General features: G+C 39.0%; 1 protein-coding gene across 1 annotated transcript in view; it reads right to left on the reverse strand.

Moving 5' to 3' along the window:
• The window catches only part of WASHC5 (WASH complex subunit 5), a 47,968-nt gene extending 37,811 nt beyond the window's left edge, over positions 1–10,157 (reverse strand). The window contains exons 1-7 of the mRNA XM_065895260.1: positions 9,972–10,157; positions 9,353–9,498; positions 8,585–8,669; positions 7,867–7,967; positions 5,664–5,856; positions 2,685–2,837; positions 1,093–1,206 (exon numbers count right to left, since the gene is read on the reverse strand). Coding sequence (XP_065751332.1) covers positions 1,093–1,206; positions 2,685–2,837; positions 5,664–5,856; positions 7,867–7,967; positions 8,585–8,669; positions 9,353–9,498; positions 9,972–10,157 — 978 coding nt within the window. The remainder of the gene's footprint in view (positions 1–1,092; positions 1,207–2,684; positions 2,838–5,663; positions 5,857–7,866; positions 7,968–8,584; positions 8,670–9,352; positions 9,499–9,971) is intronic.
• Positions 10,158–13,919: the final 3,762 nt, after the last annotated feature.

A 13,919-nucleotide genomic window follows, 5' to 3' on the forward strand; every position in this document is an offset into this window, starting at 1 on the left:
TCCTATTATTATCGACTAACAAGGCAGAGCAGAGCAGAAATACTCAAAAGGTGAGTTTCTACATATAAAAGCTTAACAAAAGAAATACATCTCAGCATATCAAAACTGACCAACCTTTTTGGAAATTTGGTCATTCTGCTTTACCTAAAGCAAGAGTTAAATGGTAAACATCATTAACCTAGTCAGGTTAGTTTAAAACCACCACAAGATGTGGCACTGGAAGCCTCTGAAGAACTTCTTGTAATGTCATGAACGAGAAGATGTGATTTTGGAAAGGAATTTCAGTCATGAAAAATTAATGCTCTGGGGCCAGTAAGTATGGGAGCGCCACTTTCTCTAATATATTTCTAGGGGATGTGCCAAAACTGAAATTATTTTGTGCATTATTTATGGAATTCAATTTGCTTGACTAAAACATGCTGAAGTTCCTTGAGTCAGTATTATTCTATGCACATTTGGAAACTCAAAAACTCAGACAGATAGGCTGAGGAAGATAATCACTGTTTAGAAATATCAAGTATGCTCCCCAATAAAAAGATTTTATTTTGATTCTTCTGTTTACTCAGATATTTATTTCCTTTTGCCCTGGGTTCTCAACAGAGACAGAATATAGCCATTTCAACTTTAAGGAGATGCTTGTCTTTAGTCTTGTTGCTTACTTCACACACCCGAAATGATGAGCTTAAATTACAGTGAAAGGGTCTATTGTCCACATCCAATTACCATCTTCAACACTCATCCTTATGAAAGCATTAAAATTCTAGCTACTAGTGAAGGGAGCTCTGTCCAAGAGGACAGTCTTTAAGCAGGAGTAAATGAAGTCACCTGGGGCCAGATGTCACTCTGGTTCATTTTAGGGTGTTGACTCTTCCTCAGGATCCAAGTCTCCAATTTATACAGCCCACATAAGTTAAAATTCTACAATTACCTCTCTTATTCCAATGTGCAAAATTCACCTTTCATTAATCATTGCACTAAAATGTCTATGTGGGCATCTTCCAAATCGCTTAGGAAATCTACTTAGCTCGTTTCCTACGCCATTAAAGCTGGTGTGCAGTTGTTTGAGAATCCTCCCGATTAGCCAGAACCTACCTGTTCTCTGACGTTTGAAAGGTCCAGGGTATTGTTTAAAGCAGTTTTTGCAGCTTTGTAGGGTTCCCAAGCATCTGCTAGATTAACTGTGATCCCCATGTAGATACTAATTACCTGAAAGAAGAGACAATCGTTCAGTATTTGTTAAATATCTACTCGCTTCAAGGCAAGGGGCTGGGAAAATACAAAGTTATAGAAGACATCACCCACTCCTTCAAGTTTAAATGCCGTTCCGGTGAAAAACCAAGATTTTCCAAATATACAGGGAAGTGGTTTTCCTTATGAGCACTTGGGAACAAGAGTGACTATTAAATGTTGCTATTCATGGGAAAATAACTAAAACAAGGTTTTCCTTTCAAACTGCTGTGTGTAGGATTCCTTGGATGAACAAAAATGAAAGGGGAAAGAAAAGTAGACACTTTGACTGGAGTAGGGGTTTTCCCAAACATTTTCATCTCACCTTTATACTCTTAAAATCAAACTAAACTTGTCCCCCAAATTTCTGTGAGCAGAGTGGCATTGTGTTTCACATTCATTCTTTTTAAAATTATATGCAGTCCCTCTTTATCCCTATTAATATTCTCCTTTAAAACTCTTTGTGGTCTAATATTTTCTCACTAGCTTTTTATTGGTTGGCATTTGTCTGGCATATCTTTTATTTTATTTATTTATTTTTAAAAATTCCTTTATTTTCAGCGCGCCAGGGTGCTTTTTCAGGAATGTACCTTGTAACTATCATGTAATTGGACTTTGACCTTCCTTAATACTAAAAGTGTTTCTGAGTATAGCATTATGGACAGAACCTCTTTGTTAAGCTTAGGCAAACGAAGCCAGACTCTCGGAACTTTCCTCTTGGCTACTCAACTCCCAGCACATGGGTATGATTCATTTGTGGATAGGAAGCATCATCTCCTAATTATAGGCTGCTCTCCTCCCCAGTAAAGCTCCTCATTCAGGCCCCTCATAATAGCTGGTAAGAAGTGAAATAAAATCTGCTCCCTGAGGACGTGATCCAATTCACTGTCCTCTGTTAGAAACTCTATGTGCAAAGAAAACATTGCATACATATTAAGTACAATGTCAGTCTTAAACCTTTAAGAATCAATATTTTTAAGTGAAATAATGTTTAAAAAGTTATAAGCACATCCTTGCAGTAATGTAAACCTTGGCCCCATCAACATTAGCTTATAGATAAAACTTACTATAAATGTGCAATTCCTATTCACAAAGTGACAAATTAGGTAAATTCTGCTAACTTAGATTCATAAAATAGAAAAGAATAAAGAAATGCTATGTAACTTAGTTGAATCTCAGTAGCTAAAGCGAGATACATTTTAACACGAGGTTTTACCTTGAGACTATCCATTTAAAGAAAAAAAAAACACAAATGGAAGTTTCAGGAAATTTTACTGACTGATTTATTCCTTCCTGATTTATAAAATTCTCGACAGGCTTAAAGCAATTTTACTTAAGTGAGTTTATGTTTCATTATTTCAACATTATGACCTTTGGATTACAGGCCAAAAGAATGGAAAAATCAGTTCTCCGGCAAGCTTATCATAGAGAAAAAAAAGACTGATAGCAATACTTGCCCAATTATCTGGAAAGTATTTATCCACTATCTCTCTCATTTTTGCTTGATGGGTATGAAGAATGGAAGGCTCAAAGTAGAGAATTACATACAACATGGCGGCCTGATTTGCCAGAGCTGTGCTCCGATGTTCTGGCAATGGATACGCTGAGACCTGCAAGACAGAGACCAGACCAGGAGAGGCAGATGTTAGCAACAGCTGAACTTACACGTGCCAAATAAATGACCTAGTTCTAGGACACATCAGCCTCTCAAAAGTCCGTGTCCTTTGAGGATCCCGGGCACTGGAAACAATTCTCGGATTATGGCACTGGGAACCAGGGCCTTCTTTCTTATCTCTAGCCACATGACATTCTCTTGACTATCCTTGACTCTGCTGCAATTCTAACTCTTTTCCCTAAAAAAAGAAAAAAAATGTAACCCTGTGTCTCCCACTAGTTGTCCATTTCTGAGTCTCTCCCATCACAGACAAGCTCTTAGAACTGACAGATTCCACACTCACTGGTGCTCTCACCTCCTGTTTATTCTTCAACTCACTGACATTTGATCTCCACCATTACCTCAATGGAACTCCCTAGGGCCACTCATGACCTCACAGTCAGTTAGTTCAATGGACTCTTTTTAGCACTCTCACTTAAATTCTCTGAGGAATGAAATTCTCTCCTCCTCTGGTTTCCCAGACACCACTCTCTCTTCTCAGTCTGCATGCTTTGTGCTCTGCTTCTCTCTGTCTTTCATATGCTGCTGAGTCCCAGGGCTCCATTGCCTCATGTATTAGGAATCTCTGGCTCCACGTAGTACATGGCGCCTCGAGGACCATGAGCAGAAAGGGAGGTAATTATTACAAGGACAGACACAGCAATGCCTCATGGAGCCCGCGGGCAGGAATGTGGTCGGGTCCTGGGATGGGCCTGGAGCTTCGAACCAGAAAGCCTTCACTGTTTCTCCCCTGGATGTGTTTGCTCAACTTTTCTCTCTCTCCAGACTGTTCTCTGTCACATGGCAGAATGAGGCTGCCCAAACTCCAAGTCTTGCATGTTGTGGGTAAATCCACGTCCAGAAATCGTTTCTCAGGCCCAATTCCAAATTACCTGGAGACAGGGAATCTGATCCATCTTGGGTCAAGTGACCGGCCCTGGTCCAATCAGCTAGGGAACAGAGGAGGTGGAGGGCAGAGAGGGGTGGACACACAGCACAACCACAGCTCAACCCCGGTGTTAATAGAGGTCACAGGGCAAGGAGAAAATTGAAACACACTCCCTTGAGATATGGACAAAGTGGACCGCCTAAGAGGCAGAAGGGTTAATAGAAGGGTTAACGAGAGGCAGTAAAGAAACAGCGTGGGCTTTGAAGTCATACAGGCCTGCATTCAAATTATGGTTCTGCTGCCTGCTTATGTGATGTTGTGAAAATTATGTAAGCTCTCTAAGCCTTATTTTTCTCAACAGCAACATGAGGATAGTGCTGTCTATTCTGAAAGATTATTGTGAAAAACAGAGAAAACAGTATTTGAAAAAAACCTCCTATGATTCTGGTTCATGTTGAATTCTCAATAAACGGCAACAAATATTATGGAGACCTGGTATCTGCAGGTAGCTCCTCATTTTGAGTTGTCTTAGAAAACCAAACAAAAGATGTGGCACATATATACAATGGAATATTACTCAGCCTTAAAAAGAAACGAAATTGAGCTATTTGTAATGAAATGGATAGACCTAGAGTCTGTCATACAGAGTGAAGTAAGTCAGAAAGAAAAAGACAAATACCGTATGCTAACACATATATACGGAATTTAAGAAAAAAGAAAATGTCATGAAGAACCTAGGGGTAAGACAGGAATAAAGACGCAGACCTACTGGAGAACGGACTTGAGGATATGGGGAGGGGGAAGGGTGAGCTTTGACAAGGCGAGAGAGAGTCATGGACATATACACACTAACAAACGTAGTAAGGTAGATAGCTGGGGGGAAGCAGCCGCAAGGCACAGGGATATTAGCTCGGTGCTTTGTGACAGCCTGGAGGGGTGGGATAGGGAGAGTGGGAGGGAGGGAGACGCAAGAGGGAAGACATATGGGAACATATGTATAACTGATTCACTTTGTTATAAAGCAGAAACTAACACACCATTGCAAAGCAATTATACCCCAATAAAGATGTTAAAAAAAAAGAAAACCAAACAAAACAAATAACAACCAAAAACTCTTTATTTACACTTAACATGTTCATACAAAAAACTAGCAGCCTACCTAAGAACTGTACAGAACAGGTGTGCTCTGTAATAAATGATATCCAGTTATCACAGGTCCAACTCTTTACTCTCTTCTAGTAAGAAAATATATATATAATACCTAAAATTACGTTTTCTTTAGGAAAATGAAGTCAAATGGTAACTTTCTCTGGTACCATTTTGAGTGAGTGAATGGTACACATACTGGAGAGGAAAGTGAGCCTTTCCAACCCTGCTCATGCTGCCTCATTTGCCTGGGCTGCCCGGATATCCCCTTTGTCACCGGTTGCAATCTTGCTGCCCCTGTCACATGCTTCACAACACTCTGCACTTCCCCTAAGGTAACACCCATCTGGCTTTACTGGAATTCTTTTGTCTGTCTTCTTTCTTCAGCTACAAGCTCATTATGAGTAGGGACCAGGGCCTGCCTTCTTCAGCAATGCATCCCCAGCACCAAGCACACGGACAGGCACATACTGCACACTCAGCAATCATTTAACTGAACCCCTAAAAGAATGCATCTTCTTTCCAAATATAGCTCAAATCTCATCTCCTCCTTGAAACCTCTAATACTGCCCTAATTAATATCCCTCTTTCCTTAACAATTCCAAGGCACAACTCAGAAAGTTTTAAATAGTTTCTAGCTGCTTTTACTCTTCTGAGGAAGGAGAAAAGAAAGGAGCAATTGAGGAGGAAGGTGAAATCAGTCTTTTAAACTATTAGGACAGATTTAAAAATAGACTTAATCCCCACCTGGTTATAAATATCATCAGATCTTAGCCGACCGATGACCATGCTGATGAAGGTCTCGTTGATAGGCACCCTCTGGAAGTAACTGTCAGGATAGCTGGGTGGTCTTTTGGCTCCTGGTTGGCTGGAATAACCTGTACTTCGAAGCAGCTTACAAATATCATCCATATTCGAATCAGCAGAAGATCGAGCAGCACTGAGCCATGTTCACAATGGGAAATAAAGGGCCAAAGAAACCGCATATATCAGAAATGCAAAGTCCAGCAAAGCAGAAGAATTTCAGTATAAACTTGACTTTATATAATTTTAGATATGACTGTAGGTCAATTTATATCCCTAAAATTCAAAATTATATTTTCAACAAGCCTGTTGTAATATACCAAACTGATAAGATGGGTTCCTGTATGTATGTACAGTTTTATGTGAAGGTCCATGATCCATTTCCCCAAAATCCTTGGAGCTGGATTTGTTTCAGGATACAGCGTTTTTCAAATATAAGAAAGTAATGATACATATATCATGTACGATATAATACTCCAGCAGGGTCTTAGATGGCATTCCATGATCAAGATATATTAATATTTCTACATTAAAATTTATGAACATTCACACAAGTGATATAAATAAAGACTGTCTATAGCCTCATGTCTGCTCCAGAAAGGTGCTGACTCCAAGATTTCAACTTAGGTCAGGTTTGCTGCCAACGCAGTTGCTCTGTATGCATGTTGTGCATGTGTGTATGTTCATATATTTTTGTCAGAGTTCTTTAGATTTCAAAATTGTGGATAAAGAATGCGAACCTGCACCAATTTTCATAAATTTAAACAATAATTTTTAAAAAGTCTATCAATTTCAAGTGGGATATACCAACTGGTTTTTCTTGGCAAGATGTACCTTCTACAGAGATTTAAGCAGAACATCTGTGATTTTTCTGGTGGCTTGAAGTAGTAATCCCCCAAAGAGACTCAATCTTAGACTTGAAGATGACCTCCTATCTGATGTAAGAATCTCCTTTACTACTGCTCTGACTTGTAATTGCTCAGTGTCTCTTCAGTAGTGGATCCTCACATTCTAATGAATTAGCCATTATACCCTAAGGGACAAAGCCAGATTGTCAAAGCTGGGCTTGATTAGCAGATTTTTTTCTTCTTCTTCATGTTGTTTATGGTTTTTGTTTTTCCAGGTACTTTCAGAAATAGAGGCAAGACCATTCATAGCCCATTTTTAAAAACATGGATGGTCAAACTGATGTGAATGAATTACGCATGCTGGTGGATACTCTCCTCACATCCTGATAAAGCTAAAGGAACAGGCCAGCTGAGTAGCCTAATTTACTGCTGAGAAGGCAGCAGTACCAAGTGTGGCTGAAAATACAACATCCCCAAACAATCCCTCTCTGTTGAGGATCTGCATTTTTGCCCCATTTATTTTGTCCTAATTTGTAAGTCTGAAAATGTTAATTCTAGCCTGCACATCTTTAGCCCAAGTTCCTGACTCCTGCTTATTGACTGTTTCTTCCCCAAATCTTGATTATTTCTGACATTAAACCTGTATCCAGATTCTGACTCATTTATTTAACAAATTGAAAACTGTATATTAGGGACTGAAATCACAGCTGGTTAAGGTGGGTCCTGTTTTTAAGACCCTGCTTCTTGAAGTCATAGCTCTGTAAAGACACATGTAACACATGGTTGGGATGTGTGTTACTGTTTGTTCTGTTTTTGGTTCTACATATACATGGGTAAGAATTCATTTTCAACCTGGCCCTGAATGATAACTTTTCAAAATGTATCAACCTGAAAATGATAACAGAAAACTCATTCATTTCCTTACATCTGCCAAGGAGTATTTGAAAACTTAAAAAAAAAATTCATTAGACTGCCAAAATTCCCAAATTCATCTTTCAGGTAAGGAAAATTCACATTCCTTTTAAAAAAAAACTGAGGTATCATGATGGACATGATAAGCTATATATCGCTAATAATCTACAATAAATTACTCTATATATACTAGATTATAGGACATATAATCTATTACAATGATGATCTAAAACACAGATTGTTATATTTCTACATTATGTATTATACTTAGAAGTGATAAGAATCTTACACTTTTGCATTCTAGATCATATAGCTGCTGTTCACAATACAAGGAGGATGGACACCTACACTGTACTTTAACAATAGCAGTGCTTTTGGAGGGATACCTGTATCGATAGTAAGAAACGAGCATTCTCTCTCTGATTTCTCCTTCAATCTTTTGGTCGATGACCAGGAGCATAACTCCATATAGGTACAGTGCTTCACACTATGATGAGAAAAAGACAACAGCCAAGTTCACAGGAGTACACACGCTTATGGAGTGAAGCTGATAATGTGTAGAAGGATCACTCTGCTCTGGTTCCTCCTAAAAACTCTATATTACAGGGAGAATGCAGGTTCCCCCCAAAGGGATCTCACCTTCTGTACAGAATGAGCTTCGAAAAGTTTATGCAAAGTAAAGTTTAATTTACAATGACTATCTTTCAGTTGGTCTATTTTCCTATTTTGCTTGGGATACCAAAATGGAATCCCAACATTATGAATACATTATAAGTCATTCACTTATTTAACAAACATTTCTTAAGTGATCAAGATGTACTAGGTACCAGGCTAGATGTCTGGGATGCAAAAGATAAAGAAGATAGGATTGTTACACTGAGGAAGCTCATAACCTGCACATAATCTTTATTCACTTGTAGCTCTGCTCATGTCTACTATGTTCTAAATTCAGACAAAGACCTGCCAGTTAGAAGATAATTATCAGTTTATTTTGCTTCTCCTTAAAGAAGGATACACTGTATGTATTTGTGACTTACAGGAAAAGAAGTAATGCTAAGTTTGACATTCTTGATTTTTAAATTTTAAGTGGTCACTACTACTTACTAGAAGTTGTTTTCCATCTTCATTGAGAAGCACCGTTTCCAAGGTTTGCTGAATATAAACACCTTCATTGAGATCATCTAGATACCTAGAAATGAAACCCCAGAGCAAGTTATTCACTGATAATAAAAATGTTAATATCTCTGAAGAAGGACAGTAAAGATTTTTAAAAGATTAGGCAAGATACCAGGCATTCTGGCCTTCAAATAGTTTGTGGCCATTCATGCTCTTGGGAATAGATTGGTGAGCAGGAACTCATAGTGATCAGGGCCACAGATTATTTATGGCCACTCCAAGTAAAAGGAGTATTCCATAGTCCTGATTTATGAATTACAGATATCTTGGGAATAATGGCATAAAAACATGGACTAGTTAGTTTAAAAGCTAATGAGTAATGAATTCTTATGGGCTAGAAGGAAGACAATATTGTCTGGTCAGGGATAAGAAGGAAGACTATGGTTACCAACGCTACAAAAATAAGTTCCTTTTTTTTTCACTTCTCATACATAATAAACTAAATTAGGATCAAGATTGAAAGCCAACTGACTTGGTACAAAGCAAGATGATTATAATCCTTAACAAGAGCAGGAAATTATATTAAAACTCTAAAATACTTAAGATGACTAGTGCCACAGGAAGGAAAAGACAATTATCCACGGTAGAAGCTAGTAAATTTCTTAGTAACTCAGAAAGATATACACATTCTAGTCCATCCCTTCTCCCTCTCCACTATTTACTATCAAAATAAGCTATGACTAAATTAGTCAATACCTGTTTAAGTCTACAATATATTTATGCACACTTTGAAATGCTAAATAAAATCTGGTCACAATTTCTGTGTTGTTTTCCCGAAACTCTTCATCTAAATCCTGTAGCTCTGGCTTAGCTTCCAGTTTGCTTTCCCATAATTCTGGACCCTAAGAAGAAAAACACATTTATGTGAAACATCAAGAAAAGAGTCACAAACCAATAGAACTATCGGTAACAATTTCAAAACAGTGTTTTAAAAATTTGTTCTTATGCCTCAAAAGGGATATCAAAAATTGAAAGCAGAGGAACAGAAAGTAATGAAGATCTCAGAAGCACAGATATAAAATCCCTTTGAAAGAAATGGACTTGAATTGCAACCACAATTGACATGCTTTTAAGTGTGGGGTACTTCAATGTGAAACACATTATACCAAAGTTAACTTTTTAAAATTTGATTATATTGTGTTAGGGCTTCCACACAGTATATTATTTTAAAGTTAGCTGATACTAAATTTGGTTGAAAAGCTTTTCTTTTTAACTCCTTCTCCATAATTACTTAACCTCTCAGAGTCTCCTGGTTTCCAAGGAAAGCATGCTTTTGTAGAAAAGACTGGTAAGAAAAGCTGTTGAGGAAGATTACCTTAAAATAGCTGAAATCAAATATGATATCTCCGTATTTCTGTTGATCAGCTCGGTCTTTTAACCTGAATACAGCAGGAATAAACTCAGAGAGCCTCAGAAGTTCAGCAATGATGGCATTGCCACAGGAAACAATTCTTAGGATTGCTTGGCCACAGAGGTTATTCTCAGCCAAAAAGTCCAACATCGTGAGGATAATCAACTACTCTGTGCCCGGCCACAGGGAAATGTGTAACTGGCTTCAGAGCTGGGGTCTGTAAATCATCAGATGAAACCAGGTCTGCAGATACACTGGCCGCTCCATTAAAGGACCTGTATCCCCCCCCCACAAAAAAAGTATGAAAATCTCCATTTTTTTAAGGAACCACGTGAAACACACACACAATATTTTTCTTCCAAACTCACTGAAAAAAATTTATAACACATAATGAGTTCTGATATGGAGGGAGGGCATTTAATTTCCACTCTTCATGTTTTCCTTGTAGAGGAACTTTGCTAAATTGCTACTCTTGGCCTCTTTCTCAACACTTTATTCACTTCTCTCCATGAGAAAAGACTTGATGTAGCTGATCCCTGAGCTTGTGAGAAGGTTCCAAGGTGCCCCAAATTGGGAACAGATTATTAAATTTTCCTTACAGGAATTGTACCACTTCTTTTACCTTTGGGAAAAGATAACTATGTCCTAAAATCTACTAGAATTAGATGAGGGAACAACCTTTAAAAATGTTTTTTTCAGGGGATTCCCTGGCAGTCCAGTGGTTAGGACTCTGCGCTTTTACTGCTGAGGGCCTGGGTTCAATCCCTGGTTGGGAAACTAAGATCCCACAAGCTGCACAGCACAGCCAACAAAAAAAGAGAAAAAAAGTTTTTTTCATATGTCAAGTATGGGAGGTCCTGTGATTGAGACTAATATATGCCTGAGAAATGTGACAGGGTGACTCTAAACGTAAGGACAACTATTTCATACTAAGCAGTGGAGAAGTTCTGATTAGGAATGTATCTTCAAATGATATCATCAAAACTTCTGACAATAAGTTTTATGCTTAACAAAATTGAGAGTAAAGTTGCAGAAACTCTGTACTCAATGGACAAACCAAGAATGAGTCAAAAGCTGACTTCATCAAATCGTGATTTCGATAATACAGTGTTTTGTACTCCACAGTTGTCTTTCATAGTATGAGCTTTAAATGGGTAATTTTTGCAAAAAGTTTCCAAGGCATCCTTCATTTTTCCAAAGGGCCTCCCAATTCTTTTTCACCTCATTATCTTTTGAAGTGTTAATTGTGTCACCATCTTTGTTGCATTTCTCTCCTCTAATTGTTAATTTAGCTAGGTCATCATTTGTGAACTTCATAGAAGCCTAAATTATTTTTCGACTTCATAAAGGCCTGTGACTTCCCAACATTTGCACTTTCACTTGGCATTAGGATCCTGCTCTATCAACGTGATGTCAACAATAAAGAAAACTGACCAAGGGACTTCCCTGGCAGTCCCGTGGTTAAGACTCTGTGCTCCCAGGGCAGGGGCCACGGGTTCGATCCCTGCTTGGGGAACTAAGATCCCCACATGCTACATGGCCTGGCCAAAAAAAAAAAAAAGACTGACCAAAAAGTAAGAAAATTAAGAATTTAATGACCAAATAGACAGCTTTGGACAAGGATATGTGAATGAGGACTAATGTTACAAGTGGTCAGTTTATTAAGATGTTTACATCAATGCCACTTTTGAGTTCCTCTGTAGCCACAGCAAAACATTCCTCAATGCCTGTCACACATTTTTAAAGTTCACCCACGTGATGAGCCACCTACTGTAGGTATCTATTACCTGGAAGCTCTGTATAACCCTTCAGGGTTTTCTTTTTTCCTTTTGGAAGTTTCTATCATTGATTCACAATTTGGAAATGTCTTCATTTACTGGGATGCTGTGGCAGCAACTGCTGGCTCCTCAACAGTACTTCCCACTCACCTGCTCCTTTCTTATTCTAGAGGACAAAACATTCAGATCCTCACTTTCCCTCCCTTGAAGCCAGGTTAGACATGTGACTCACTTGTGACCGATGAGATAGAAGAAGTCTATGGTAGAACTTTTAGGAAATATTTTTTTTCTCCAGCTACAAGGAGAGAGGCATGTCAAGAGAAATTTCTCTTGTTGCTCTGGCTATCCCCCTTCTTCTTGCCTTTGAGTGTGGTCCAATGAATATTTGATGCCTGAAGCTGCAGTAGCCACCTTGAGACCATGAGGTAACAGGCCTAAGAGAAAAAACGCCAGGAACCTGCAGACTGTGGTGCGGAAGGAAAGAATCTAAATTCTTATTGATGTTACTGATTCCTTGATTCAACTGTGGCACTACCTACCTCTGTAATCCTTGTTAAATGGACTGCTTTATGGTTTACCGAATGTTAACTGGGTTCTGGATTATATGCAGGTGAAAGCATTTCCAATGATACAGATTCACTTACTCAACAAATATCTACCCAGTGCCTACTATGTGCCAAGCACTGTTTTAGGACCTGAGGCTACCGTAGTGAACACAACTAACTTCCTGCTTTCATGAAGCCTACATACTATTGGGAGTGGGAAAGAGATAAACAAATAAACATATTACATATGAGGCTTTGATAACGCTGTAAAGGAAAGCATGACAAAGGGATGGAGCATGTGTTATTTAACATACAGGAGTGTGTAAAAGCCTCTCTGGTAAGATGATATTTGAGCAGAGGCCAGAAGCAAGTGAGGGATCAAGCAGTAAGGGTATCTATAGCCCCTAAGATGGTCCCCAATGACCTCCACCTTCCTATTCATTCCCTGAGTGTGACTTACTGTCTCCCATCTAAAGAAGGGAATAGGGCAGATGTGAAAGATACCATTTCTGAAATGAGATTGCAAAAAATACTGTGACCTCTGGCTTGGGAGCCCTTTCCAGCGTGTGTGTCTTGGGAGAAGCAAGTTGTTAGGTTGTGAGACAGCCCTGTGGAGGAGCCCTTGGGACAATGGAGAAGTCTGCCAACCACCACTTGAGTTAGCTGGAAAATGAACCCCCCCAACCCCAGTTTGTGTTCACAGCACAGCAACCTCCCAAGAGCCCCTGAGCCAAAGGCACCCAGCTAAGCCACATAGCTGATTCCTGACCACAAACGTTAATAAGACAATAAATGCTTATTGTTTTATAGCCACTAGGTTTGAGGGTAATTTGTTAGTTTACTGATAGTGATCTAAGAGAAGGGCATTCCAGGAAGGGGTTACAAGTAAGTACTACGGGACAGAAGCAGAGATAGGGGAGGTGGAGTTGGGTCCCATAGTAGAGATCACTGAGAAGCCACTACAGTTGTCCACAACTCTCTCTCGAGGGTTGTGTATAATACACATTAAGGCATAAATTAGTAACAAGTGTGTTCAGTTTTCTCTGTGATGCTTGCTTGTTAAGACACGTTGATCTCTAACAGGCTGAATTTCAGATAATTTCATTCCATTTTTCCCACTGAAACGGCCTGCCTTGGAAAATAAGACAAGTGAGAAAATAAAGGAAAATGAGAACAAAAGTCACCTGAAGTCCTCTGAAGACCACTAAACTAACCCAGGTCTCAGGAGGATGAAACTTTAGACTCAATTCAGAGGAGGGAAGGCTATGATGAACAGGTCTAACTGCTACCATTTGGATATCAAGATAGGACAGACAATGTGGCCAAAGAGAAAACAGCTTAAAGCAAGGCGACATGACCTGCCTTCTTTCCCAACAAACAGACAGACAGGTATACTCAGTGCCTGCACGCACGTGGTCAGGGAGGCTTAGGCCTGGGATAATGACTTAAGTTAAAATTCTTGTGTGTCCAAGTCTTATTTTAATCCTTTTTACCTAAGAGTTATATTGCAGGCAACTTTCAAAATATTATTTGGCTAAAGTCTTTGGTAAATAGCCTCACTGTCGGCTGAAAAACTGGTCCTAAAGAAC

Source organism: Phocoena phocoena, chromosome 17 (assembly GCF_963924675.1).
Source record: "Phocoena phocoena chromosome 17, mPhoPho1.1, whole genome shotgun sequence".
In the NCBI taxonomy this organism is placed as follows: domain Eukaryota; kingdom Metazoa; phylum Chordata; class Mammalia; order Artiodactyla; family Phocoenidae; genus Phocoena; species Phocoena phocoena.